At 47.4% G+C, this 24,639-nt stretch overlaps 1 protein-coding gene across 2 annotated transcripts in view; it reads left to right on the top strand.

Annotated features, from left to right (window-relative positions):
* Positions 1-24,639, top strand: part of LOC149342786 (synaptogenesis protein syg-2-like) — a 318,879-nt gene that overhangs the window by 258,274 nt on the left and 35,966 nt on the right. For both annotated transcript variants that reach the window (XM_089545245.1, XM_089545244.1), the window contains exons 3-4: positions 3,887-3,997; positions 12,495-12,698. In XM_089545245.1, the coding sequence (XP_089401371.1) occupies positions 3,887-3,997; positions 12,495-12,698 (315 nt within the window). The remainder of the gene's footprint in view (positions 1-3,886; positions 3,998-12,494; positions 12,699-24,639) is intronic.

The raw sequence follows: 24,639 nt of genomic DNA, 5'->3' as shown, positions 1-24,639 counted from the left end.
TCCCTCTCTATTTGAATAGACTGTCCTCTTCAGCGCGTGTTGATCTGCTCACCGCTCCTATAGCCGATGGTTTTGCTCCGAAGGAGTCGCTAAACAAGAAACGAAGTAACAGACACACGTGCACACGCGCCAGCGAGACCTTGAACCGAATGCACACAGGTGACGAAAGATTGTTCTCTTTCTATAAATGGAACATTTTTTTCGGCGCTGGTATTTGCGTCTCCAATTTCTTACCTTGGTGCGCATACACGTGAACCTGTAGTTTGGTACATCCTTAAAACTGAGCGCCCTAGCGAGAAGCTGGAAAATAAAAATCGAGGAGTAAACCAAACATGTTTTCCTTTGAATGTTGCCTTTGAGTCATTTTGGCATACCGAGCTCGTGGGTTGACGCCCTTGCTTTAGGCTGCTCAGCTCGTGTCCTGTGGCTTCATTGAGGTTTAAGTAAAATGGAGATAACGAACCCTCAAAGTGTCATTTTGTGCTTTTTTCTCACTTTGAAACGTGGATAACAGCATCGTAGTGTACAAGACGACATGCAATGAAGACACTTTTGAAGCATGGAATAAGGCTAAGGCGCAATGTACTTTTACCATCATTTGCAGAAGCAAGAATGAATCCAGCCTGTATAGGTTTCGTGGTTTGAAAGCTAAGCGTGCGAGCGCTATAAAGCTTAATAGTAACGCGGTAGGATGGAAGGATTGTCATTTAATGCTGTCTTCTCACTTTAGATACAGCTTTACTACACTGAGGGGAAGCTAAGAAAGAGATATATGCAGGCCTTTCCCATAATGACGGCATTTGTAGCAAAAGTTGGGACAGTACTCAACCTAAGCGAAAGCTTCAGGTACCTAAATCAGTACAGTTCTACACCGTTAAGAGCATGACACTCAATTCTGTGTCTCTGTCAAGGCCGGACAATATTTAATGCACCGCACAATTTCGGCATGACTTACCAGCTAAAGTCAGTTCATTGCTTCTGTTATTTCACTAAACAAATACATTGTTCTGCTTACTGTATAAACTTATATAAACGTGCATAAATTATTTAAACTGCTGCACTCTATTGTCACTATGTTTAGAGAGGCCAGAAATATTCAATAACCGAAATGTTTCTCGCGACATTTCAAGACAGACAGAGTGTGTACTTACACGTATCGGTTTATGATATCAATTGCGATAACGTTAGGCATGTCACGGCTTACGCCGATTGCGGAACTCACATTCACTGCAGGCTTGACCTCGTCGACATGTTCAGTAGAAATTTTGTGGAGCAAAGAACTAATGCTAATGTTGTTTTTTGTTAAATTTTTCTACCTACGCCCCAGTCCCACAAACCGCGTTTATCTAAATACAAAGGATCGTGCGTTCTGAGCCCCTGGTGTCTAAGTTCATCGGGTGATAGAAATGAGCTTGTATAATGTCGGGGCACTAGTTATCCGCCTAGTGTTTGTTTAACGCAATGTTCACGCCAGGAACTGTTTAAGCACCTCCCATCAGCGGCTCTGGTCTAGCGACAACAGATGAGAAAAGAAGCCGTCTGATGACTAGTAGATTTTGTACGAGCTTTGTGCTTTGGAAGTGGAGGAAACTTCGATCGTTTTGGTCCACTGGGGTTAGTACCAACGATTCGTACCAACGTGAGAGCGTTGGTACGAGAGTGCTGTTGCGGGCTAGTTGGTGTAACAATGTTTAAAAGGTTTTTGAAGGCTGCAACGCTTCAAAAAGTAGATTTCAGTGCCTGTTAAAGAACACCAGGTGGTCGAAATTTCCAGAGCCCTTCACTGCAGCGTCCTTCATAGCCCGAGTCGCTTTGGGACGTTAAGCCCCCATAAACCTAAACCAAACTGTTCTGTCTTGTTAACTTCTCATTCTCCCCTTTATTTTCTTTTTCCGACTAGATTTAGCAGGCTTCTTGGATTTTCTATGTGAGCCTTGTGCAGTTAGTATCGTATTTCAGTTGTCTTATTTTATTTACCTCTATTGTTTTTTGTGTATATAAAGTAACGTGTGCTTCTATAAGTAACGTGTGCTTCGCCCCTATATATCTTGTGTGGCATACTGGACGTCAAAATTAATTATGACACGTTTATTCTATTATGCACTGCGTCTCTAGCGTCCAAAATATTCCAGGGCATTCATTAACCCGATGGTTTAACGCTGTTTGAGTAGTCTTGCAGAGCTGCTGAAGTTAACTGTAAAATAGTAGCGCCGTTATCGTGCGCACCCACGGCGGCAGAACCTGCACAGCGGGTCGGAGTTAAGCTGGGGATTATGTAGACTTTTGGCAAGTGCCCAAACCCAGTCGGTTTTCGACAGTTTACGGGCGTCTAAAAAACTAACGCAATTACAGAATCTCTACGCCGCGAGGATCATATTTCCTCAACTCTAATGCGACTCATATTTCCTAGTTAAGGAGGAGGCGACGTGAGCGCCGCTACGCAGCCGCACCTTCAGTGGCCGTAAGGTGTATTAATTACTCTGACGGCTGGGAAATTGAAGATAAACCGGAACGCGCGCAAGGAGACCTTCAAAACCTTCAAAACGAACTTTATTCCGTAGGCGCTGACAAAGCGTACGTAATGTTGCATTTTTGGGCTAGTTGGTGTGACGTTGCGAAGAGAGATAGCCCGGGCGTCTCGCTGTGTCCTTTCTCTCTCATGCTTTATCTCTTCACTGTAGAGCATAGTCACTTCATGGCTTTGGTTTTTTTTTGAGGTTGAGTTTTGTTACCCATGTCCAAGAGTTACGTTCGCGCTGGTGCGATAACAACATCGGTGCGGCATCCTGTAATGATTAAATGTTGGCCCACTAAGTACTAACAACCACAGGAAAATATGAAGTGTGCGTGCTGTGTGCACACATAGATGATTTGGTGCTTGTGTTTTCGGAGGGATAAACGGTTTTCGATCTTGGTCGTAGAGATGGAAACAAAAGAAGAAACGAAGCTTGCTTGCAAGCATTCGTGCAGCAGTGCTGACAACTAATGTAGCGGTACACTTCTAAGCTATTTTAATGATAGTCTTACTCGAAGAATAATGAATTTTGAGATTTGTGTGTCATCAGAGGTCAAATACTTTCCCATCGCTTCTTATTCTGCTAATTGTGTTCTTGTAGAGAGTATTAGTCGGTATGAATCGCTTACCGCAATTAGCGCAACTAATAGTTAAGGTATGAGTACATTGAAGTGGGCTGCCAATTTTTCGAGACATTCGAGCAGCACCATATGGATTAGATAGCACTCTGATTTGTTTTTTTTTTTCGTAAGTGCGACCTGACAAGAAAGTGGGAGAACGAGGGAGTGAGTTTTTGAGTGAGAAACCTCTACTGCGAAAAATTCGGCATTTTGAACGCCTGTGGAGTGAATCTTCTTGTCAGGCGTATGCTTTTAGGTGCTTCGCGTATTAACCGCGACAAAACTGCACTTTAAGGTGATTATTTTTAGACCGAGAGCTTTTCTCCTCGAGGTACAACTTGTGATTTCGGTGTGGATGAGGCAATGACCTTCAATGCCTCACAAAGTCAAACCGAACTTGACTACGTGGTGGTATGGCCCAAGCTAGAACAGTATGACCACGTTATCATATGACTATGACCCTGGGTACCCGACCTTGACCTTTGACCTTGACATGCAATTTGAGCCAGTGGGCACCTCATCGACAATGACCTTCAACGACTCACAAGGTCAAACACAACTGCGCGGTCATATGTCCCAAGCCGTACCACCATATATCACGTGATGATGACTATGACCATAAGTCTTGACCTTGGCATCTGATCTGAGACAGTGCAGTCCTAGTTTAAGAGAGCTTTCACTCGTATAACTAGGACCAAGCCACGTTGAACCCCAGCCATTTTTTTAATGTTTACTTTTTTTTTACATGCAGTACCTCCGAAACGACCAGTCATCATGGACGAAAATGGCACCAAGATTGAGAACATCACAAGGCCGTATCAGGAAGGCGAGGACTTGACCCTTACCTGCGATGTTTATGACGGTGGGTTTTCTCTCTTTCGCCATGAACGTTTTATTTGTTTCAATCATACTCTCCATGTCTCTGTGCTCTTATGCTGTTCTGTGCTGACATTTTTCTAGGGGTGCCATGTCACCTTGCTTCGCCTTCTCATTTCTCTGCCCGAGATACGCAGTTTTCGTTTCTGCCTTTTTTATCTGGCTCCTAGCTGTGATTCATGTTGCGTCGCAATTGTTTTATTAAAGGTGCCCCTAAAATACCCCGCGTTGACGCACGAAGATCAAGTAGTTGGCAGTATTTGTCAGAAGTGCAGAGCCCGAGAGATCTGCTCCCGGGTCGTGCAGTGTGATTCGCTATGAATCTTCAGCGCTGAAAATCTCCTGAAGGTGGGCTGTACTGTCATAGTCACCCCTCCGAAAGTAAAGACTTCAACGAATGCTGCAAGAATTCTACTGCATTGCTTTGAAGCGAACCGGTCACAAACGCTGTACCTAGGGAAAAGGAAATCAAATGGAACACGGGACAGCAAGCATTAAGTACGGCGTCATGCCTTGCTTCTTTTTGTTCTTTTTCCTAGAATATCGTGCATCACGCAGTTGGTATTTTGTGGCCTTCGTTGATAGCACCGTTCATCTGATTCTGAGGTTTCCTCCTCCATGTGGCAGAGGTGCCGTCCGGAAGCCTGCAGCGCATGCCGGGCATAGCACGGCCAGCGTCCGCAATTATCGGCCGGAAATAGGCCAGTGATTTGTGTCTTTCTCCAATTTCTTATCTTTTCTCTAAAAGCATGCATGTTTAGCATTACCTCCTCTCTCTCAGGAAAATCTACCAGTCGTTTGCTTTACTTTCACTGATTCGATAGAAGGTGTCAAGACGATCAAGGTGAGAAATTTTGGCCTGCAATCGCGACAGGCCTAGACATCAGCCAAAATATAGGTTTTTTTTTTGTGCGACCCATTAAAAAGACACACTGCAGCAGCTTCCAGGCAGAAAATAGACGACTTTCCCACTTTGGACAACCAGGCGTAAAACTAAGTTTCTAACAATACTCCGAACATTCTCGTGTACCGCTTCCAGCTGCATACTTCTTTTCCTCTTCAACATTTTGTTGCCTCGAGGACCGCTGAGGTTGCTAGGTGCCAAGTAATAACAGACATGAACGTTGCTCAAGAAAGAAATTTTTTTTTCTTTGAACTGGTCTGAATGTAAATGTCAGCTGCAAGCAGCGCCCGTCCTTGAGCCGCCTGCGCTGCATATACATTGGGACGTGGGCGGTGGAGATCTAGAATCACGGAGCCGTTGACCGGGCAGGAATAATCATTGAGCAATGGCCGCATTGTGCATAACAACGATTTTTCTGGCATCGACATTGAGCTTTTCATCATCACAATGGCGAGAGATGATCGCTGTAAGCATCACGCGGGCATCGCTTTCACCGCGATGTCCACAGGTCCGCGGCCTTCAGACAACCTTTCGCGTTAAATCTTCGACCGTCTTCGACCGTCTCCAGGACTCTTGAATATAATTCAAGACTGGGGATGGAGAGGTGGGATATTTGCGACGAGGGGGGGAGGAATGTTGGCTGTGCGGCGCAAAGCTGGTCCCGACGTTGAGAAAAAAATTGGGGGGAGGCAAAATGGAAACGTCTCGGGGCACTTACTAGAGAAAATGTGGCCTTCGCCTTGGAGTTGCATCACTGCAAGATGCCGCTTTTCATGTTTTCCCCGTGCCCTTCTGTGTGCAAATGATTCGACGCAGCGCCGAGCACCAAAAGTGTCATTGCGCCCCAGCTGTGGATGGCATGGTTTTGCAATCCCGTAAGTTTTCCCCACGCATCAACATCAGCTGTGAAGTGTCCTTTCTTTCTTTGCTGACCACTGCTTCACCCTGTTTCTGCTTTAGGTATTGCGCACAAAGTGTTGGGACTTCCTAAAAGACACAAGTAAAGGCGCTTTTCCGAGCTTCGCGCCTGTTTCTGTTCTTTTGGGGTGGTTACGCTCAAAACGAAGTTCATGACTTCATTACGATGAAGAGGTAACGTCAGACACCAAGTATTTTCTTTTCCTTTTCGAGTCTGCGCGGAAGGGCATACTAAAAGGTTCAGCACATATACTCTTTCTTCTTAGAGTTCAAAAAAGCGTTTAAAATCAGCACTTGCTAAATCTGTTGCCTTGTTATCAGACATTGACATCGATTCTTAAGTAATCAACTTTTAACCTTTATTTTACATCTTTTCTCGGAAAAAAATGACCGGTTAATATGTAGATGACACCAAAGTGCTAACATGATGCTATTGAGTTTGCCTTCCCAATATTTCTTTTTTCCGTCATTCAGAAAAGCGGTCTTGCAAGTCATTTGATCTCCTAGACGCGTAAACAGGCTTTCAAACAAAAAATATAACCATAAACACGCGCTGCTTTACGGCTTCACGTCGTGTCACGATATGGTCTCACATTCTTGAAGACGTCGTGTTAGCGCGTCGCTTCGAACAGAATCAGCGGGATACAAGTGCAACGCCATCATTATATTTCTCTCTTTCCCAAGGGATAAAGAGAGGGAGATATAGAAAGAGAGAAAGATATACGTTGCGAGTTCCACTCTAGCTTTGCGTTCGCATCTTCTTGAGGGCGCGGCTATCCGAGAAGACATCAAGCATCGCTCACTCTCAGCTCGCATATCGCTCCCGAAGAAGCGGAATGAGCGGGGCAAAAAAGAAACTGCCGCCCATCATCAGCAGCGGTCGAAAGCGGCGCAGCAGAAGGGGCCTCAGCAACATTCTCTCGCAAACATATGGGCGAAAACAAGCGGACGCCCACTCTTTCGCTCGCCCCGGCCGGGGTCTCCTCCCGCAGCGCAGAACGAGAAGTTATGATCCGAAGAGAAGCCCGAGGTTTCCGCTGCGCGGACTCCTCAAGCGCGGCGCGCACAGAATGAGCGGCGGAAGCATTGTTTTCAAGTATACGATCTCTGGCGCTGACGGCTTCCCGAAGAAGAACGCTCGCGGCGCATTTGTCTTCGTTGTTGGCGGCGGGGATGGGGAGGAGGAGGGGGGGGGGAGGGGGAGGGGGGTGGCTGCGAGCCTGCGCGCACGCGGCAGTGTTCCGGCGGGCTTCTTCTCTCCTCCACCGCTGCTGCGGCAGCGTCCGATGGCGAAGCAGTGCCGCAGAAAAAAGGTCGCGCTCCCGGGTGCACCCGAACCCTTTCCTCCTTTAACCCTCCCCATCCTCCTCTTGGCTCCACCAGCGTCTCCCTTTCGCCCGGCGCAGCACGAGCTGTTCTCAGCAAAAAGATGACGGCAGTCAGAAAACTGGCAGAAAGCGTGCCTCTTGGAGAGCCAGAGGGCAAGGGGGAGATGGAGTTAGTGGGGAGAGATATGAAGACAGGGTGCCGAATATGGCCTCTTGTTGTCTGGCCGCGTCTGCTCTGCCCTGGCCCGGCGGCGGCGGCGGAGAGCCCTTTATTCCGGCTTGCAAGTGACAGTCCTATTGGAACCAATAACTTTCCTGGTGCTCCCGCGGCGGCGCGCGCTGCTGGCGCGGGGCCTGCATTATAAATGGCCGGGATTTTTCTCGGCGAAGCCTGTGTAGTGGCTCGCGAATATCGGATTCCCCGACGCCGCAAGCGTTTTCAAGAACCGCGATGCGGTTTGCCGCCCGCCGCGCGTCGCTGCTGGGGCGTTATTGAGGCGAGCAAGCTGCCGGCAGAAGTCCTCGGAGGCCTCGGCTTGCGCTGGCCGGGCTTGGCTTGGCTAGGCTTGCTTGGCTCGTCTGTTTCTGCTAACGGCGTTTGCCGTCTTCTGAAATGCGAGTGGCCCTGGCAGAGACAGTTTTGCGTTTTACTTTTATGTGTTTCCTTTGCGTCCTTTTGAGCAGTGAGGCATGAAAATATTTTCTTATCCTGCTTGCGTACGTGTTTGCGAGTGCGGTTCGTAACTATGGAGGACTGGCATAAGCATCGGCTGTAGATTTGAGTTCGAGCGGGTCTGAGCAAAGGATAGACCTATGGCCCTATGGACTGCACGCGCGCTGATGCGCTGTCCAGAAGAAAAGGAGTCTGGTGTCATGCTGGCGTTAGAATTGGACATATTTTGTGTACATTTGAGACGGACATGCCGTTCTGAATGGTTGACAGCGGCTTTATATGGACACAAACCGGAGAGGAGAAACAAAAATTGTGAATCTTACTTTGTAGCCGGAAAAGCTTCCTCTGTAGCCGGAAGTGAACCCATATGCTTGATGGGTCTATGAGTGAGATTGAAAAGACTGGTGTCTTCTGCGCATTCCTCTGCCACGATAAATTGAGACCACTTTCTTGGTACATCGGTAAGTGCCGCGCTCATTCGAGAGCAGGGTGGAGTTGATAAGCATTCCAATGCATAGACTCTACCAAGCTTCTTTAAGGCGATTGTTTAACATATGACACTTTTCCTGTAGGGGACCAGGACAGGAGTAGGCCATCGAGTCTCAGAACTTATCAGAGGGCAACGCAGATATCGATGCCACTTTGGAACGTGCGCATCAAAGAGCTGTGCCTCGTCAAGCAGTGGAGACATGTGATAGTGTCTTCATGCAGCATACCATGAAGGTTTTTAGTATATCAGTATCGAGGATGGCCTATGAGTGCAATAAAATGGTCCTAAACGCGCACATGGCAGAGACTATCGTAAGGAAAAAGTACGCTGTATTTGGAATTAGCGGTTACCACAAAACGCCAGTCAGCCACTTCAAGTTCCACGTTATGAATCCCATGCGGTGACAGTGCCCACTTGACAAGCTCTTGGAACAGTCTTCTCCTGGAACATCCTTCTCTATCAGAACACTGCTACCGCCTGCCCGTGAAGCTGCGTTCAAGGGATGAGCTCTCTGACACCGCAGCTATGTAAACTCTTCCTTCACGCAATATACTCCTATAGGAATTTTAAAGGAATGAAGAGAAACGAAGAAGTTCAAAGTTTTACATGAAATGTTATATGACGTAATAAGCTGTCATCTTACGAGCCGATGAAACAAGAATCAGGTTACACTAACTGAAGTTATTCATCGTCATCATCAGCCTGACTACTCCCACTGCAGGGCAAAGGCCTCTCCAATGTCTATCCAATTAACCCTGTCCTTCACCAGCCGCGGCCACCATATTCCCGCACATTTCTTAATCTCATCCGCCCACCTAATTTGCTGCCGCCTCCTGCTACGTTTGCCTTCTCTTGGAATCCACTCCGTTACCCTTAAGGACCAGCGGTTATCTTGCCTTCGCATTACATGCCCTGCCCAAGCCCACTTCTTGCCCTTGATTTCAACTAAGATATTATTAACGCGCGTTTGTTCTCTCACTGACTATCAAACCATGCTATTAATGCAGTCATCGAGATTTCAGAAAACAAAACACTTAAAAAAATTAACCATGCAATCAATACCAATTCATTTTGTAGTGTGCACGCTCGCATAGAGAAATGGTGCAATACCTTTGTCGCGCTGAGAAGAATGCCTCTGTACGTTTATTATTTTGAGACTTCAGAGCCACCAACACTGGCGGCACTGTGGTGCAGATTCGGCGAAATTCTCGTCGCATTCAGATGATAAATTCACCATTGTGTGGTCGAAAAAAAAAAGGATATAGCTTTTAAATGGGCACCAATCCATAGCGCAAACGACCGTGCGGGCGAAGCCCCCTAATGTGACCGCCCTGTCGTCGAGTGTCTCCCCCACCCCGGTTCCCAGAATAGACGCAACGATCAGGCTTCGCTCGTTCGCGCGTGAACTTAAATTGACAGGCTAAAACTCAAAAGACCTGCCGAACCCCAGATCGCATTTGCTGCTCCGTATTTTGTCTGTGCGAGGACGCTATGAATAAGATGTCTTTCTTTCACCCCCTGTGGATATTTAACTTGATGTAGGCATTTCCGTACGCTTATTTATCTCTATCTGAAATGGCTAGCAGCTGAGATTTTGACTTGTCTGGTTCTAAAGACGCAGTCGCGGTAGTTGTTCGCTACTGCCCTGGTAACTGCGCGTGCGCTAACGTTGTCTTCTGCGCTAGACAGGCTAGTCCTTACGCTCTAAACAGAAAGTAGTATAAGGGGAGTAAACTGTCCTATAGCGACTCCTATTTGATAAACTGGAATGCATATAGGCGTATTCGTGTTGAGAGTGTACAAACACTCTTTAGTCAGGCTATGTACTGATACCTATAGGACTGTTTCTTAAACTACTTTACAGAGCGGCGTATCACTCCTAAACATAAATGACATACCCTCAGGCCTATGGGCTTGTCTTCATTAAAAAAACGAAAGCAAATTCTGAAGAAGCAAAAAGCAGATGTTCTTTTTCGGAGGATGGCTGGTTTTTAATAGATGACGACAGAGACTGGGAGCTTGACGAGGTCCTAATGTAATTGTTCCGTTCTTGTATACGCAGTGTAAACTGAGTAGATACTATAGATAACTGAGAGATTCGGAATGTTAATCTCCTGCTTTGATAGAGTGAAACAGCATCACATCAGAAGTAGAAGCGACGGTTTGACAGAGCACAAATTTCTTGCTTCTTGTTATACTACAATCTTGTCGCAGCAAGCAGTTCAGCTTACACGGTTAACTTTGTTGTTTTATTATCTCCTTCTAAATACACCGTTAGTCTTACACGACAGCGGCTGGAAACGCAAAGTCCAGCCTCCCTTTCATTTTTCGGTCGTCATTCGTGCGACGGAGCATACTAAACGTTTACAGTCGTCATCAAGAGCAGTAGCAGAAGCAGGAGCATTCTAACTAGGCTCACTACAGGACAAGTGCCTCACTAATATATTCTCAATTAAACCCGTCCTGTGCCAGTTGTGGCCAACGTATTCACGTTTACCGCATGCAAACAATGAATTCTGTAACGGAAAGTCTTGAAGAAAGAAAGAAAGAAGGAAAGAAAGAAGGAAAGAAAGAAAGAGAGAAAGAAGGAAAGAAGGAAGGAAAGAAAGTAAGAAAGAAAGAAAAGTAGAAAGAAAGAAAGAAAAGTAGAAAGAAAGAAAGAAGAAAAGAAAGGAAGAAAGAAAAGTAGAAAGACAGAAAGAAAGAAAGAAAGAATGAAAGAAAGAAGGAAAGAAAGAAGGAAAGAAAGAAAGAAAGAAAGAAAGAAGGAAAGGAAGAAAGAGAGAAAGAAAGAAAGAAAGAAAGGAAGAAAGAAAGAAAGAAAGAAAGAAAGAAAGAAAGAAAGAAAGAAAGAAAGAAAGAAAGAAAGAAAGAAAGAAAGAAAGGAAAGTAGAAAGAAAGAGAAGTAGAAAGAAGGAAATTAGCAAGCTAGGTGAAGCGATGCAGGAGTACAGCTCAACACGCGTCATTCTGAAAAACAAGAGTGTTACCGCCCAAGGTATGTTGACATTTTTTCCCGAAAGCTACAGTGAAGGCAAAGGGCTCGAGTCCAATCTGGCTATTCACTGCTACGATAAGGTCGACACAGTGATAATTTCTGGTGATGTTTAAGCTAAAGTGAAAACAAAAGCTTTTCGAACTTTCCAAATTGCTCTCAGTATTCTACCGCGTCTGTACTTTCCGACAGTGCAGAGTAGGCGCGCAATTTTTAAACATTTTTCTCAGAACATTGTGGCGCCTTTCATTTACTAGACTTCTGTAGCAGTCTGCTCTTCTGCACCCAATTCTCATTCGTGGGCCTCCGTGGAAGGTATGCTGGCGGCCGAAAATGCAACGCTTCGGCATTTTTGAAGCAGCCGCGAAGGACTTGAGAGACTTGACTAAAACTTTCACCGCAAAGCTTACACTTAGCGCTTTGAAAGCTGGCCATTAGAAAAGAGAACGGCCATTGTAATGGCGATAAAAAAAAACTGCAGGGTTTTAACGTAATTAAAACGAATAGATGTGTGAAACCATGTGTTGAGCCTTATTAGCTCAATGTTTTGCTTTGATGGGTCGTCGGCACGTTTTTCGACGGTATTATACTCTGATCGAGGTTAAGTGTTCCGATCAGTTCACACCGCAGATGGAAGTTCATGAAGACGACGATGTGCAATGCACAGCACGAAGCCTGAGGACATCATCATCATCATCACGAATCCGCTATCCTGGCCAATCCTTCGCCGCGGGTATGTGCCATTAAGCCTGAGGACACCATCGTCATCATCATCACGAGAGTGCGTTGCAATTTAACAGGAGGCGTGATTGGCTGCGGCGATGTCATAGTGCTCTCATGCACTGTCCAGCGAAGCCGGCCTGTTCGTGCCGCCGCGGGTTCGGGTCCTAGTCAGTGCAATAATTATTTATCTATTTATTCCACTGGTTTTACAGCTTTGGTTAACCTATCCTCTTTCCTCCGCACGCATGTGGGCAGCGCAAGATTCACAAAGTCGTGCACAGTCTGTACGCATATAAAAGCGTAAGCGTTGTTTACTGCAACCCAGTTGAGCTCTGCAATGCGGTCTCAAATTTCGCTTCTCAAAACCCTGGTGTGCAAGCAATAGAATGCATTTCTACGTTGCAAGAATTGTTTCGTGTGCCTAATGCTCCTGCTGGACGTTCTCTGTACAGGCCAGCCCGAGCCCGTAGTCACGTGGTGGCGTGGCTCGGAGCTCCTGCAGCAGGCGCTGAGCCGCACGGCCGGAGGCCATCCGCGTGCCACTCTCTTTCGCCTGCGGCTCACGCGGGCCGACTTCCAGGCCCGCCTCACCTGCCGCGCCACGAACAGCAACATCACCCAGCCAGTGTCCACTACAATCGTGGTCAACATGCACCGTGAGTAGAGATCGAATCGACCGTAGCCCTAGCAGCCTATATTGTCCACGCTGCCGCTGAGAAGTATTAAGGCCTTTTAGAAGTATTGAGCCATTAATGGCTCATACTGTCGTCTGTTAGCAGAGGGTGTCACAACTTTGACAGCGTTTAACTCGTGTTAGCTCGGGAACTAAAAAAGATAAGAGGACAGGAATGGTTGCTTCAGATAGAGGGGGAAAAATGGACCTAGAAGCAGCGTTTGACGACTCTAGAGCAATTAGTTAATTAATTATAGTAAAAAGTCAAAATTGCGTCGAAATAACGCCGACGTCGATATAGCTCCCGGAACGGTGTGACGTAACATCCACCGGAACTCGTCACAGCATAGTAATAATTGTCACAGAATGGTCGGAAAAACGCCGGATTCGTGTCCAATTTGGCAAAAAAATGTGTAATTAAGCGTATTTAACACTTAAGATACCCGAAAGATGTATAATTTGGGTATCGATATAGCCACGGAAACGGTGTGACGTCACATCCACGGGAAGTCGTCACGGCATAGTGTCCTCGGCTTTCGCCTCTCAACGCTTCAGTTGCCAAAGTGTCTTCGCAATTTTTTTATTTTTTTTGCTGAAAAATGTACATCTTCCTTTTTTTTTGTATATAGGGTGCTTCAAATAAGATTTTACAAAATTTTTATATATAGGCTCTTAATTTAGAAGAGCGGTTTTTTTCGGCATAGCATTGTTAGCGGGGTAGTACATCAGAATACAGCTAAAATCTGTGAGCTAGCAGGCACGCTAACTAATACTGAACAGTTAACTTTTAATTGGTACCGTTAGGCTCCTTAATTATTGGGAGGCGGGTAGCCCACCGTAAGTAATATCATATGAGTTATTAGAATTTCGAAAATCTGTTACCATCGGCGCTGTCCCAAGCAGCACAGGACCAGCCTTTTCTAATGCATTTCCCATATTGGGCTCATTACCTGTGGTGCTGGGGATGACGCAACAAATTTTTGTTTTTATTTTTGGTTTTATGGGGATTTGAGGTCCCAAAGCGACTCAGGCTATGATGGAGGCCGTAGTGAAGGGCTCCGGAATTTTCGACCACCTGGGGTTCTTTAACGGGCACTGACATCGCACAGTACACGGCCATTTCGACGAGTTGCTTGCACTGCAGAGGTTGCTCTGCCTGCGAGCTTCTCGAAAGCACATGTATTATTCAGCGATGTAGCCAAAATTTGTTGGGCCACAGCGCCCGTGGGTAACCGCGTTTTCAAAATTATAAAAACTGCTATGGATATTATTTACGGTGGGCTAAACGCTTCTCAATAATTGAAGAGGCCAATAGGAATAGTTAACAACTGCTCAATAGTAGTTAACAAGCCTGCTTGTTAGCACGTTTTAGCAGTATTGTGATGTACTGCACCACTGACGATGCTATGCCGAAAAAGTGTTGTTCTAACTCAAAATGCCCATTTTTCAGAAATTGCGTGAAGTCTAAGGTGAAACGCCCTGCATATTTTTCACATTCTTGAAGACGTGAGGTCAAGACGCTTGGCGGTGTGCGTCTTTCCGTCGATGAAATCATCGTGGGGACTGTATATCTTTGTACGCGTGTTGCTGCATGTCTTCTCCTTCATCTCAACTTTTACTGTGTATTAATGTACGGTAATCAGCCGAATTTTCTGGCCCACCGGAGTACCGGTTAGCCGCGCTGTGTTTTTAGAGCGCAGCTCTTTGGCGTCCGTTCCTGGGTTTCGCGTCGTCGTCGGCGTCGTCGTCGGCGTCGTCGTCGGCCTCGTAACCAGCTCCGCCCCCCTTTCATCCCCCCAGCGCTAGCAGCGACCGACTGATACCGCTGGATGCCGCTGACGCCGCTAGAGAGTCAAGATAACGTGACTGCATAGAACACCGTCGCCGCCATGCAGAAAGAGGAGGAAAGGGTCCCCCCCCCCCCCTGTTCTTGTGTGGCGGATAGGGTGCTCTTCAGTTGTCGACGCGCCGGTTATTTCACGTAGGCCCCGGCACGTCGACGAATACGTGACCACCTTCCCACGGCTAGACCTGGTTCTTAGCGCTGCGGAAGCGAGGGTATCATATTGTTTGTGTCGGCATCGGCGGCGTTGTCCCTGAAACCAACTCCGCAGCTGGGGTTGACTCACTATCGAAAAGGTGAAACAGCTTATTTGCTGCGCTCAAATTTCGCATTAGGAAGTAACGTAATCGTCGGTAATTTTTATTCATTTCGAGCCTCCACTTTAACACTAGCAATGCTAGGCAACTGCTTGCGCATTGGTACCGCTACAATACGGATCCACGGGCAGAATAAAACCGCCGCTTATGTTAGTTAGCTTTTGCAAATTCGTCAACGTGCAGCTTAAACTAGGCAGGCAAATTGCGTGCACGAAGTTCGCTCGTGGAAAATGCACTGGTTAGTCTGACTAAAGTGTATACACGGCACGTTAATTATGAGATTGCTCCGGTTTTGTTAAGTGCAATATATAAACGTTATATTCCATTAGCACTAACGCGGTGTTGGCGATTAACGAACAAACTCGTCTTCTACCGCACCAATTACTCTGCATGTCGGAGCCACGCTTCACGTGAGAAAACAGTTGAGTAATGAGAGCACGAGGAATTTTTTCTCTATAGCCCAGAATGGAGAAGTAATTAAGTACGATAGAAAAAAATGAAGGTACGAAAATTCAAACGCGAAACGAGGTAGAGTCTGCTCGAAAGTGGCATGTCATAGATTCATGACCCCTTGCTATGTAAACAGGCAATTAATAAACCGTACTGCCACCCCCCCCCCCCCCACTCCCCCCTTTCACACTATCCCGCAAATTGGAAGCTTGTTCTGTCTCGCCTCTCTTGTTTTCACTTTTTGGCTTTGTCATCTTGGTTTCTCGGCTGCTTTTAAAAATGCATAATCAATGCTTGGAGTGAGCTGCATGCCCCGGGACACACAATCAACATTTTACCATTTTCGCGTCTTTGTTTATAGGATAAAATGGGAGTGCTTGTTTGAGTTTGCGCTTGTTTTCGATTAGCCTGTACAACTCGGTTACAGGAGGAGATGGAAAACGCAGGCCTGCATCTGCTTAAGTAAGGTTAGGTTAGGTTATGCTCGAGCCATATGCTATGTGAAACTCGGAACTTCGTTTTCTTCTTTTGATTTTCTGTTTGAAGGGAATCGAGAGAGAAAGAGGTTCAGATCATAAGTACATTGTGTTAACTTCATTGCTCCGCAGGGTGGCAGCCTGTCCGGCTGGTTTCCTGACTTTTTTTTTTTTTGGTTTGGTTTGGTTTGGTTTGGTTTATGGGGTTTAACGTCCCATAATGAAATGTGTACATGGAAATTTCTCACACAAGAATGGCATCCGCATCAGCATCAGCGTTATGATGTGTTGCAATCGAAATATGCCGCGCCCTGCTGGTGCTGGAAGACAATGTCTCTGAGGTGATTAAGCGACATGCAGACCAGGGTGATGAACACTCTAATGCTTTCGAGATTACGCCACCAGCAACAGTGGGATTTAGATGAGCCGCGCAATGTTTGCATTCAATGATCTGGGAATGTGAATGGTTAATGTTGCCACCGTTACAAGTGCCGTATTCTCTTGGATGGAAGATGCATATATCGAGAAATAATTAATCACCGCCAAAGAAAGAAAGTGTTCCGGAAACGCGGCGGAGCAAAACAAGAAGCTGCTCTGTGTTGTCATCCATATTTTTTCAGTTCATTAATGTAGAAAAAAAGCCTCAAAACAATGCTGTATTCGTTTACCTTATGCGCCATTTGATGATGATAGATGAAAACAAACCTCAGTGCGTCTATCACAGCGCGAACATTAATGCAATAGCTCGCGGCCAAATTATTGGTTTTCTCTTTTCTGAAGCACTGCAGTAACCTTACTTCAAATATAGCGGCCGCTAGCGGCCGCCATTTTTCTGCGGGTAAATCTCAAACCGATTGCACCGAAAAACAATACATACCGAAGCGGCAGTATTACAAGGCAACGAGCTTTCGAAACAGCTGCCAGACTCAAGTTTCAGTGCAATGCACAAAGGGAACAAAACCGGAAAAATAAAGGTGCTTCGCGGACTCGCGTTGTTTCCAGCATGCGCAAATTTCGATCTGAGAAGCAATCACTCGTGTCAGGGAGTTAAATTTAATCAATGCTTTATCTCGCCTTCCCTGCGTCAGATTGGCGGTGCCACCTGCGAGGTCAGGTCGTATCATGGATGCACGGGTTGAAAAGGCAGCCCGAGCGATCGATGGGCCGGAGGTTAAGCGTTGGCTCTTGCCTTCTTTTTCATCTCACGGATGGGCGTACAGAAGACTAAAAACATAGAGAGAAGGAAGAGAGAAGGAAGAGGAGACCCATAAAATAATTGCTGCGCCTACATGTATGAACGTTATCGTTTTTCGTCTAGCAATCCGAGTCATTTCTTGCGAGAGTAAAGTTTTCGCGATTGCTTTATGCTTAGCGAAGGAGTCATAAAACCTCAGCGGAAAAGTTTTTTTTCCCCCTTTTTGTTCCTTCTTTCTCCCCAAGGACGTTAACCGAAGAGGGTGCAAGCTACATCTGCGGTGAGGCGGAATTTATACTTGCTCATATGACGAAGTACATCACCACAGTGAACTGCCTTCGATTCGACCCCCCCCCCCCCCCTCCTTTTTTTTCCTATCGTCTTTACGCATCTCTCGATTGAGAAAGTTCCTCTCGAGATGGCCTCCGTGATTAACGTCGTGCATATTCAGAACCAGCACGGCCGTAAGAGCGACGGCGCGGAAAAAACAATCCGACATATTAGCTCTCTTTATAACATCAGAAGTTTTCCGCCGTAAGCAAAAAAAAATCTGAAAAAATACTCCCCCCCCCCCCCCCCCCCCACCCTCTTCAGCCTTTCTCATCGCGTCCTTTCGTTGATCACAGCTCTTCGTCCATCTTCATCTTAAATTTTCTTTATAGTTCAAAGGTGAAAAGGGGGCAGCGTTGATTTTCTCCGTGAAGAATGATAGGTCAGGAATTTAAAAAAAAGAGAAAAGAAAGAAAAATGAGAACATGGAAAGGGTTAAGAGGAGAAGGACAAAGTTTCTCGGCGAGCGGGTGCGCACGAGCGCACCATTCTCATAGTCACGCGAGACCACTCAGGCCGAATCTGCCTAATTATTCTTGATCAAAAACGGAATGGGCGTGCTGCTACGGAGCCACTCGGCTGAACAAATACGTGTACGTCGACGAAGAAGTCTCTGCGTTTCCGACGGCGTCGTCGCAGCCTGGTGCCGAAGGGCCTATTTCTTCCACTTACAGTTCGAGAGCACGAGTAGTGCGTAGCACTCCATTTGGCAATGAACGTGAAGCATTAGTCTGAATCGAGGCTAGGCATGAGTGGCAGTGCGCGGCGAAATGGCTGACAGAGTCGGCGTATGGAGATTAATGCCAGCCGGAGATCGCCTGAAAACGCTCGCCAAGTCGGATAGGACTCCGTGTTTCATTTTTCTTTCTTGTTTTTTGCCTTGTAGTTCTCTTTTTTTTTTTTTTCATTCCCGCTTTCGCGTCCGTCTCCGGGGCATAAAAGTTGGCCGAGTCATCGATTTGTGCTTGTCAGCGACAGGAAAACGGCCATCGGACGTCTCAGGCTCGGCGAGCATTTAAAGAGGGCTTACGGCTGTTGGACACGAATAAATGTCGTGCAAATGCCGGTACCAAGATTGTCACTCCCCAGAAAACAGTGCGTCTAGTGCATCTACGGATTCGCTGACATCCGCCTTCCTGCGCTTGCTTCTGAGGAAAAGCGGAACCGAAAAGCAAAGGCTGTGCCTAAACGCCGGTTTATTAAACAGAGGTCACCCCTCTGGATGGTAAAACGGAAGATGGAGGGGGGGGGGGGGGGGGGTAGGGATGCTGAGAAGACAGTATGGCAGGCGCCCAGTTGGCTGCCTTGTGCGTTGGAGGGTGAATAACAAGAAATTATGAGGCAGGGCATGAGCTACGCGGAATAAAAAAAAATGCTTTACAGAAGGCTACTGAATGCACGTACGATTCAGATATCGCGTAGGTGCTCTCGTGGTAGCTCTGGGGTGATCAAAGTTGAAGCCACGGTGCCATGAAACTTGACTTTAGGAAATTTGATGTCCAACATTATCGGACAGTTTCGAAAATTAGAAAATTATAAGCTACTAGTATGGAAATATTGAAGGTAATGGCCCATTCTTCTGTAATGTAGCAAAATCATTCCTTTCAAGTGTTTCCATCGAGGGCATGGAACTGTTACGACTGCCAAGGGAAACCAATGGGGAACGCTTTTGAGGATACCCAAAGCGTTAATAGAAAACAAAAAAGACAAGAATGCCGTCGGGTGATCTGCGGATATATTGATTATTATGATGGAGTCTTGCATTGTATGAAAAAATTGAGCTCATGAACGGTTTCCCTCTAAAAAATGCTTTTGTCCAGAATTATTCCGTATGAGCAGTAGAGATCACTATATGAATAATAGGGTGGAACAGTAATTTAAAAGAAGGAGGCTGCGTGCCCGAAGGGAGGAATGTTGTAGCTCCTCTGTTGCACTGGCAAGACCAGCTCACAAATAGCTTGAGACGGGCGAATTCATAAGGTGAACCCCCTATCTTATTTGAAGAAACAGCCACCATGTTAAATCAAATCGGCAACCACATTAAATAAAATCGAAAGTATTTTTCAGTCAAAGTGATTTCACGTAAGACTGAATGTTTAGCTCATAACTCCAGTGCTTGATGAATTTTCTAATCATCGTCCAGTTCAGCGCAAGAAAGTTTTATTTTATTTTTTACGCCGAAGCCATTCTCGTTTCAAGCTATAACAGGTATCACAGTTCCTGTTTTTATCGCAGTGTTGATCAATTTAGCAGGTAGAAAGATTGTCCTTCCGCTAGTGCTCAAGCTTGTAGCCATTCGGAAGAACATGCCAACCTGAAGATTTTATTGCAGGTGGAGCAATAAATAGGAACAATTGAAAGCGTACAAAAACATACAGACGAGGATATAAAACAGCGGCACATCTTTTATTGTGCATTTTTGTTTGTTTGCAACGCTTCCTGTTTATTGTTCTGCCTTGCAACAAAAGCATCAGTGGTTAGTAGCGCAGGTGTTGTCTTCGCTTATCTATTTAGGCATTTCTTCCGCAACCAACAAAACGCTACAGTTATGGCGCTCGGCTGCTGACCCGAAAGACGCGGGTTCAATCCTGGCCGCGGCGGTTGAATTTTGGGTGGAGGCGAAATTCTAGAGTCCCGTGTACTGGGCGATGTCAGTGCACTTTAAAGAACCCCAGTCTGTAGAAATTACCTGGAGCCCTTCTAATACGGCGTCCCTCATAGCCTGAGTCACTTTGGGACGTTAAGCCCCCATGAACCAAGTTCACCGCTTCCCCTAATATGTCGCTTTAATGTAGTACGTATATACGGTATAAATAAGCACGCTGGTGTAAACAAGACTGAACAAAAATTATTTGCCTTCCTATCAATGTGCCAACTAATCACTTCTTTTTGTTCCTCTTATAATTTGCACTGAAATCCGCAGAGGTCAACAAACTCTCGACGTTGCTTCTCGCGATGTTTCAAGCACTCGCGCTTCACCACCTCCGAATATGCACGCCTTCTGTTGTCTTCAGACAGGGCGCTATCGCGCAAGCCAGGCCGCCTTTAAGATGTTTATTGGTCTCTCGAGCGAAGTTTCGCTGCCAACGCCAGAGCCGATCTGCCCCGGAAACGAAGGCGTCTCTCGCACTGGCGCATCCCTGACCCACGCCAGCTACACGCCACAGCCTCACGCCCCGGCGGTGCCTCCGAATTTTCTCATCTTGTTTACTTCACTCCTCCCGTGGCGTGCGTGTGTGTGTCGGTCCGTCGGTCAGGTTTGGGGGCGCACCGATTTGAGGTCGTCGCTTCATCTGTGTGCTCCCCCCTCCCCCACTCCCCCCCCTCCCCCGCCTGAGCCCTCCCCTCGCGAGGCCAAAGCCGCGGTGGCGACGGTGCCCAAAACGGCCCGGGCTCCATTAAGGCTCGGCTTTCAATCTGGACGCGCTCCTCTAATGACGAGGCGGACCCCTTCTCTAATGGATTCCTCGCCCTCCTCCCCCCAGCGGCAAGCAGGATCGGTTCAGGAGGAGACGGACGCATACTGCGCAGCCGGCGCGGCGAATATCGGTTCCGGGACAGAGACAGGTGCGGGCGTCTGGGAGAGGAGAGACGGGCGAGGGGCTGGAGCGATGAGAAGCGGTCTCGAGCGTCGACCACGCGGTTCTCGTTACGTCGCTCGACGATGGGAGAGGGACCCAGGAAGTGGCCTCTTCGGCGGCGATAATAAATGGTTTTGCAACTCATTTCGTCGCCGCTGCGAGCGCGTTAGCACGCGTCGCGCCACACACGCTGCTTCAGCGGAGGCGCTGGACGTCCGTGATCGTTGCCGGTCAGGCAGGGAGGAGAGATGAGGGGGCAGGCGGGTGAGCCACGCACCGCTTTTTGGTCCCGAAATGTTGGCGGCAGCGGCTGCTGGGCGACGATAATTGTAATTGCATGCCGCCACCGCCAATTCCGTTCCGTTTGTACACGGCCGCCGATTTGAATGCGAGTGCTTCGGGCAATCGCTCACTTGGTGGCTCCCCCGCGCGGTAGAAAGTCGAGCGTGTGTAGGCTTTCTCTGCGTGTGTGTTTTATTTAGAAGCTGCCTGCATACATTTGGGTCTCTGGAGTGGATTCGTGTAATGGATAGGGACTCTGCCCTTTTGAGCGGAGTGAGTGGGGCTTTTTTGGGCCCCGCGACAGTCGGCTCTGCACTATTAAAAACTTGAGATGAACTTTTAGGAAAGTGCATACTCTGTTTTCGAAGTCTCTGGTTATTATGTTTTTGCTATGTCATCTTCCTGTATAATTTCTGTTTCCTTCCTTCCTTCCTTCCTTCCTTCCTTCCTTCCTTCCTTCCTTCCTTCCTTCCTTCCTTCCTTCCTTCCTTCTTTCCTTCCTTCCTTCCTTCCTTCCTTCCTTCTTTCCTTCCATCCTTCTTTCCTTCCTTCTTTCCTTCCTTTGCTTCTTTCCTTCTTTCTTTCTTTCTTTTTCCTTTCTTCCTTCCTTTGCTTCTTTCCTTCTTTCTTTCTTTATTCCTTCCTTCCTTCTTTCTTTCGTTGTTTCTTTCGTTCTTCTTCTATTTCTTTCTTACTGCTTCCAAAGATTCATTCTTATTCCTAAGATACAAGCTGCGCCGGTTCTTTACTCCTGTCAATTTGCCGCCTGAAGAAATTTTGTACTTAGCTTCTTTCGAGCATAATCCCAATAAGAGCGAGATTTTAGCGCTTCGGATGAAATGTACTGTTTCCAGCCAAAACACAAGCGCGGGCTATGTGTTTTAAGGAATGTCACAGGGGACACATGGGTATCTTCTTGGCCACTCCGCTTCGGCCGCTTCAGCTTTACCTCTTATATAAACTTCGCCAAAGTCAGGAATTACTTTTCACGGCGTGCATTATATTGAGCCTCTAAGTCTATGGGAATGCGAGTGCTATGCATGCCTTCCAACTTTTCCGCCATGATGGCGCCCGACTCGCGGTGTTGGTTTTACACCTGCAAAAGCAGCCTTGGTCACATTGCGCAATTTTCTGCGTATTCTCGCTATCCCTGATGAAAATAACGGCTTATGCTTCCACGCAGTATAAAAACCCTGAAAACAATCGTCAGTGATTACTGCAGTAACCGAGAGGAGGACGTTTTCGTCTCTACAAAATAGTTCGATCTGTTGTAAAGTTTACACCCGCCATTGAAGTGCCTTTAGGAATTGGATTTTCTGAGTATGCTCGATTTATCTACACAAATCTATGATGGAACTTCCTATACTGACGCTCTTAACTTTCTAATATAAGACGACTTGAGGCCAGTGGAATACCTCTGCGGAAAGACGCACGTCGCGCTGGTGCTGCGACCCTGCTTGCTCAGTGTGCTGAAGATGAAACAGAGCCGACCAACAACGGTTCTTCTAATGGCGGTGCTTGAAGCGCCATCACGAGACCGCTGGCGGAATTCATTTAAAAAAACCCTTAACACACGAGTGCGGCGGGCTCGCGCACGAGGAGACTTTCCGTTATGTTCCATACTTTTTTTTTTCCTTTATTTGCGCGTGACTGGATGCGATAGCCCCAGAATTCGGCAAATCGCTAGGGCAATATTTCTGGCTCAGTGCTCTCGGATGGTTTTCTGCAGCGGAGGCAAGTGAGGCTTTCCTACGCCACAGGGCCCTCCGGGAAGGGCATGATATACAAAAAGCAAAAACAAATAGAAGGACGCGCTCGCACGAGCTTGCTGAGCGCGAGAGAGAACGCTTTGGAAATCGATTGCCGCTTTTCCCGAGGGGGCGCTGCGAGCTCCAGGAGCGCCTGAGAAGCTTAGGAGGAGCAGTTTGAATTGCCGCCGGGTTACAATTAGATTTTGGACTGCCTCCAAACGTGGCCCGGGCTTCCCAGCGGAAAGAGAATGGCAAGGAAGACCCGACTCTCTAAGAACAGTGTCTGTGTGCGTGTGTGGCAAGAAATGGGTGACAGTGGGGAGAAGGAGGAGAGCGAGGGAGAAAGCAGGGGTGCTGTAACTGAGAGAGGGCAGTGCGAACACCAGTGCGGAGGACAAAAGGGGAGAGGGGCAAAGGTTGAGAGGAGGCGGCCGATTCAGTTCTTCGCCGGAGAGCAAACACGGCTTCCTTTTGTATTCAGAACAGAGCCGTCGTCGTCGCTATGCATGGCCCGCTAGAAAAGAAGAAAGGGTGAAGAGTGAAGATAAGGGAGGAGGAAAGTGGTGGAGAACGTTGCTGCCTCGCCGCTGCTATTTGCAAACTTTTGTCACCCGCCTCCCGGACCGCCTCTCCCTATACCAGCGGCAAACAGTGGCAGGCCGAAATGTGTACCCGTTCCTCACTCGATTCTTGGGCGGGTGCGATGTGAGTAGCACACAAGGTTTCACGTGTTCTCTTCACAGGCGCCGATTTTTCGGACACCTTTGCGATGCGGTATTTCGGTTTCCGTTTGTCTTCAGTTCTCCTTTTTGTTATCGCTTTTTCTTCAACGTTTGTAGTTTAGACGGATGCGACGACCTCGTACGTTGTTTCGCCATCGAGCAACGCTCAAGGGTTGAGGCATAAAATACAAGAAAACAAAAAAAAGGAAAGAGAGGAGAGGAACAAGCATCAAGCATCTGTGGGCTTTCCCTGTGGGGAGCTTTCGCGTTAAAGTTCGAATACGTGCTTCTTTCAACCCGAACACGTGCATCTGCGCGCCTTTTACGGGAAAACGGTCTTCACAGGAGCAGTGAGGTGTTCCGTTACGCACGCTCCGTTACGTATGCATTCTCTACGTACCTCGCAGAGCGAAGGTGATGTTACACGGAACCGAGAAGCAGTTCGTGCTGAAACTCGTCCCCACTGGCCGCGAGGAGCGACACTTGGTGAAGATTTGGCATCCCGATGGTCGATGGCGAGAAAAATGGGCGCCCACTTCGGAACGATAGAGGGACGGAAAGGCAGTAGTGGAAGAAAGACCGGAGGTGACGGAAGAAGGGAGGGGAAGAGGCGGAGAGAAAAGGAAGACGAGTGCACAGTGGCTCGGGAAGAAAAGGGAACAGGGTCCTGCGTGGCCAGGGAAATGGGGAGAAGGTGGGAGAAGAGGGAAAAGGAGGCACGGCGCCACGCATTTACGCGTCCTCACAAAGGGAAGCGGTTCTTTTGGTCCGCGCCGGGAGATATGTCGCCGCGCAGCGGTGGACATAATGTCTGAATGGCGTGTCGTAAAAGCGGTCGTTGCGAAGCGCTTTTGGACGCCGCTGCCTCAGCCGCTGGTCCCACACTGTATACCGGCGCCGTCGACCTAGCACGCGGACGCACTTTCTCTCTCTCTCTCGTTGAAGGAACACAACGGCATCAGCTCTCGGGCCTGGCG

This window comes from Amblyomma mixtum, chromosome 5, assembly GCF_055824585.1.
Source record: "Amblyomma mixtum isolate Tamu chromosome 5, ASM5582458v1, whole genome shotgun sequence".
Classification (NCBI taxonomy): Eukaryota; Metazoa; Arthropoda; class Arachnida; order Ixodida; family Ixodidae; genus Amblyomma; species Amblyomma mixtum.
The sequence above is the reverse complement of the archived record's forward strand: the minus strand, read 5'-3'. Positions and strand labels throughout refer to the sequence as shown.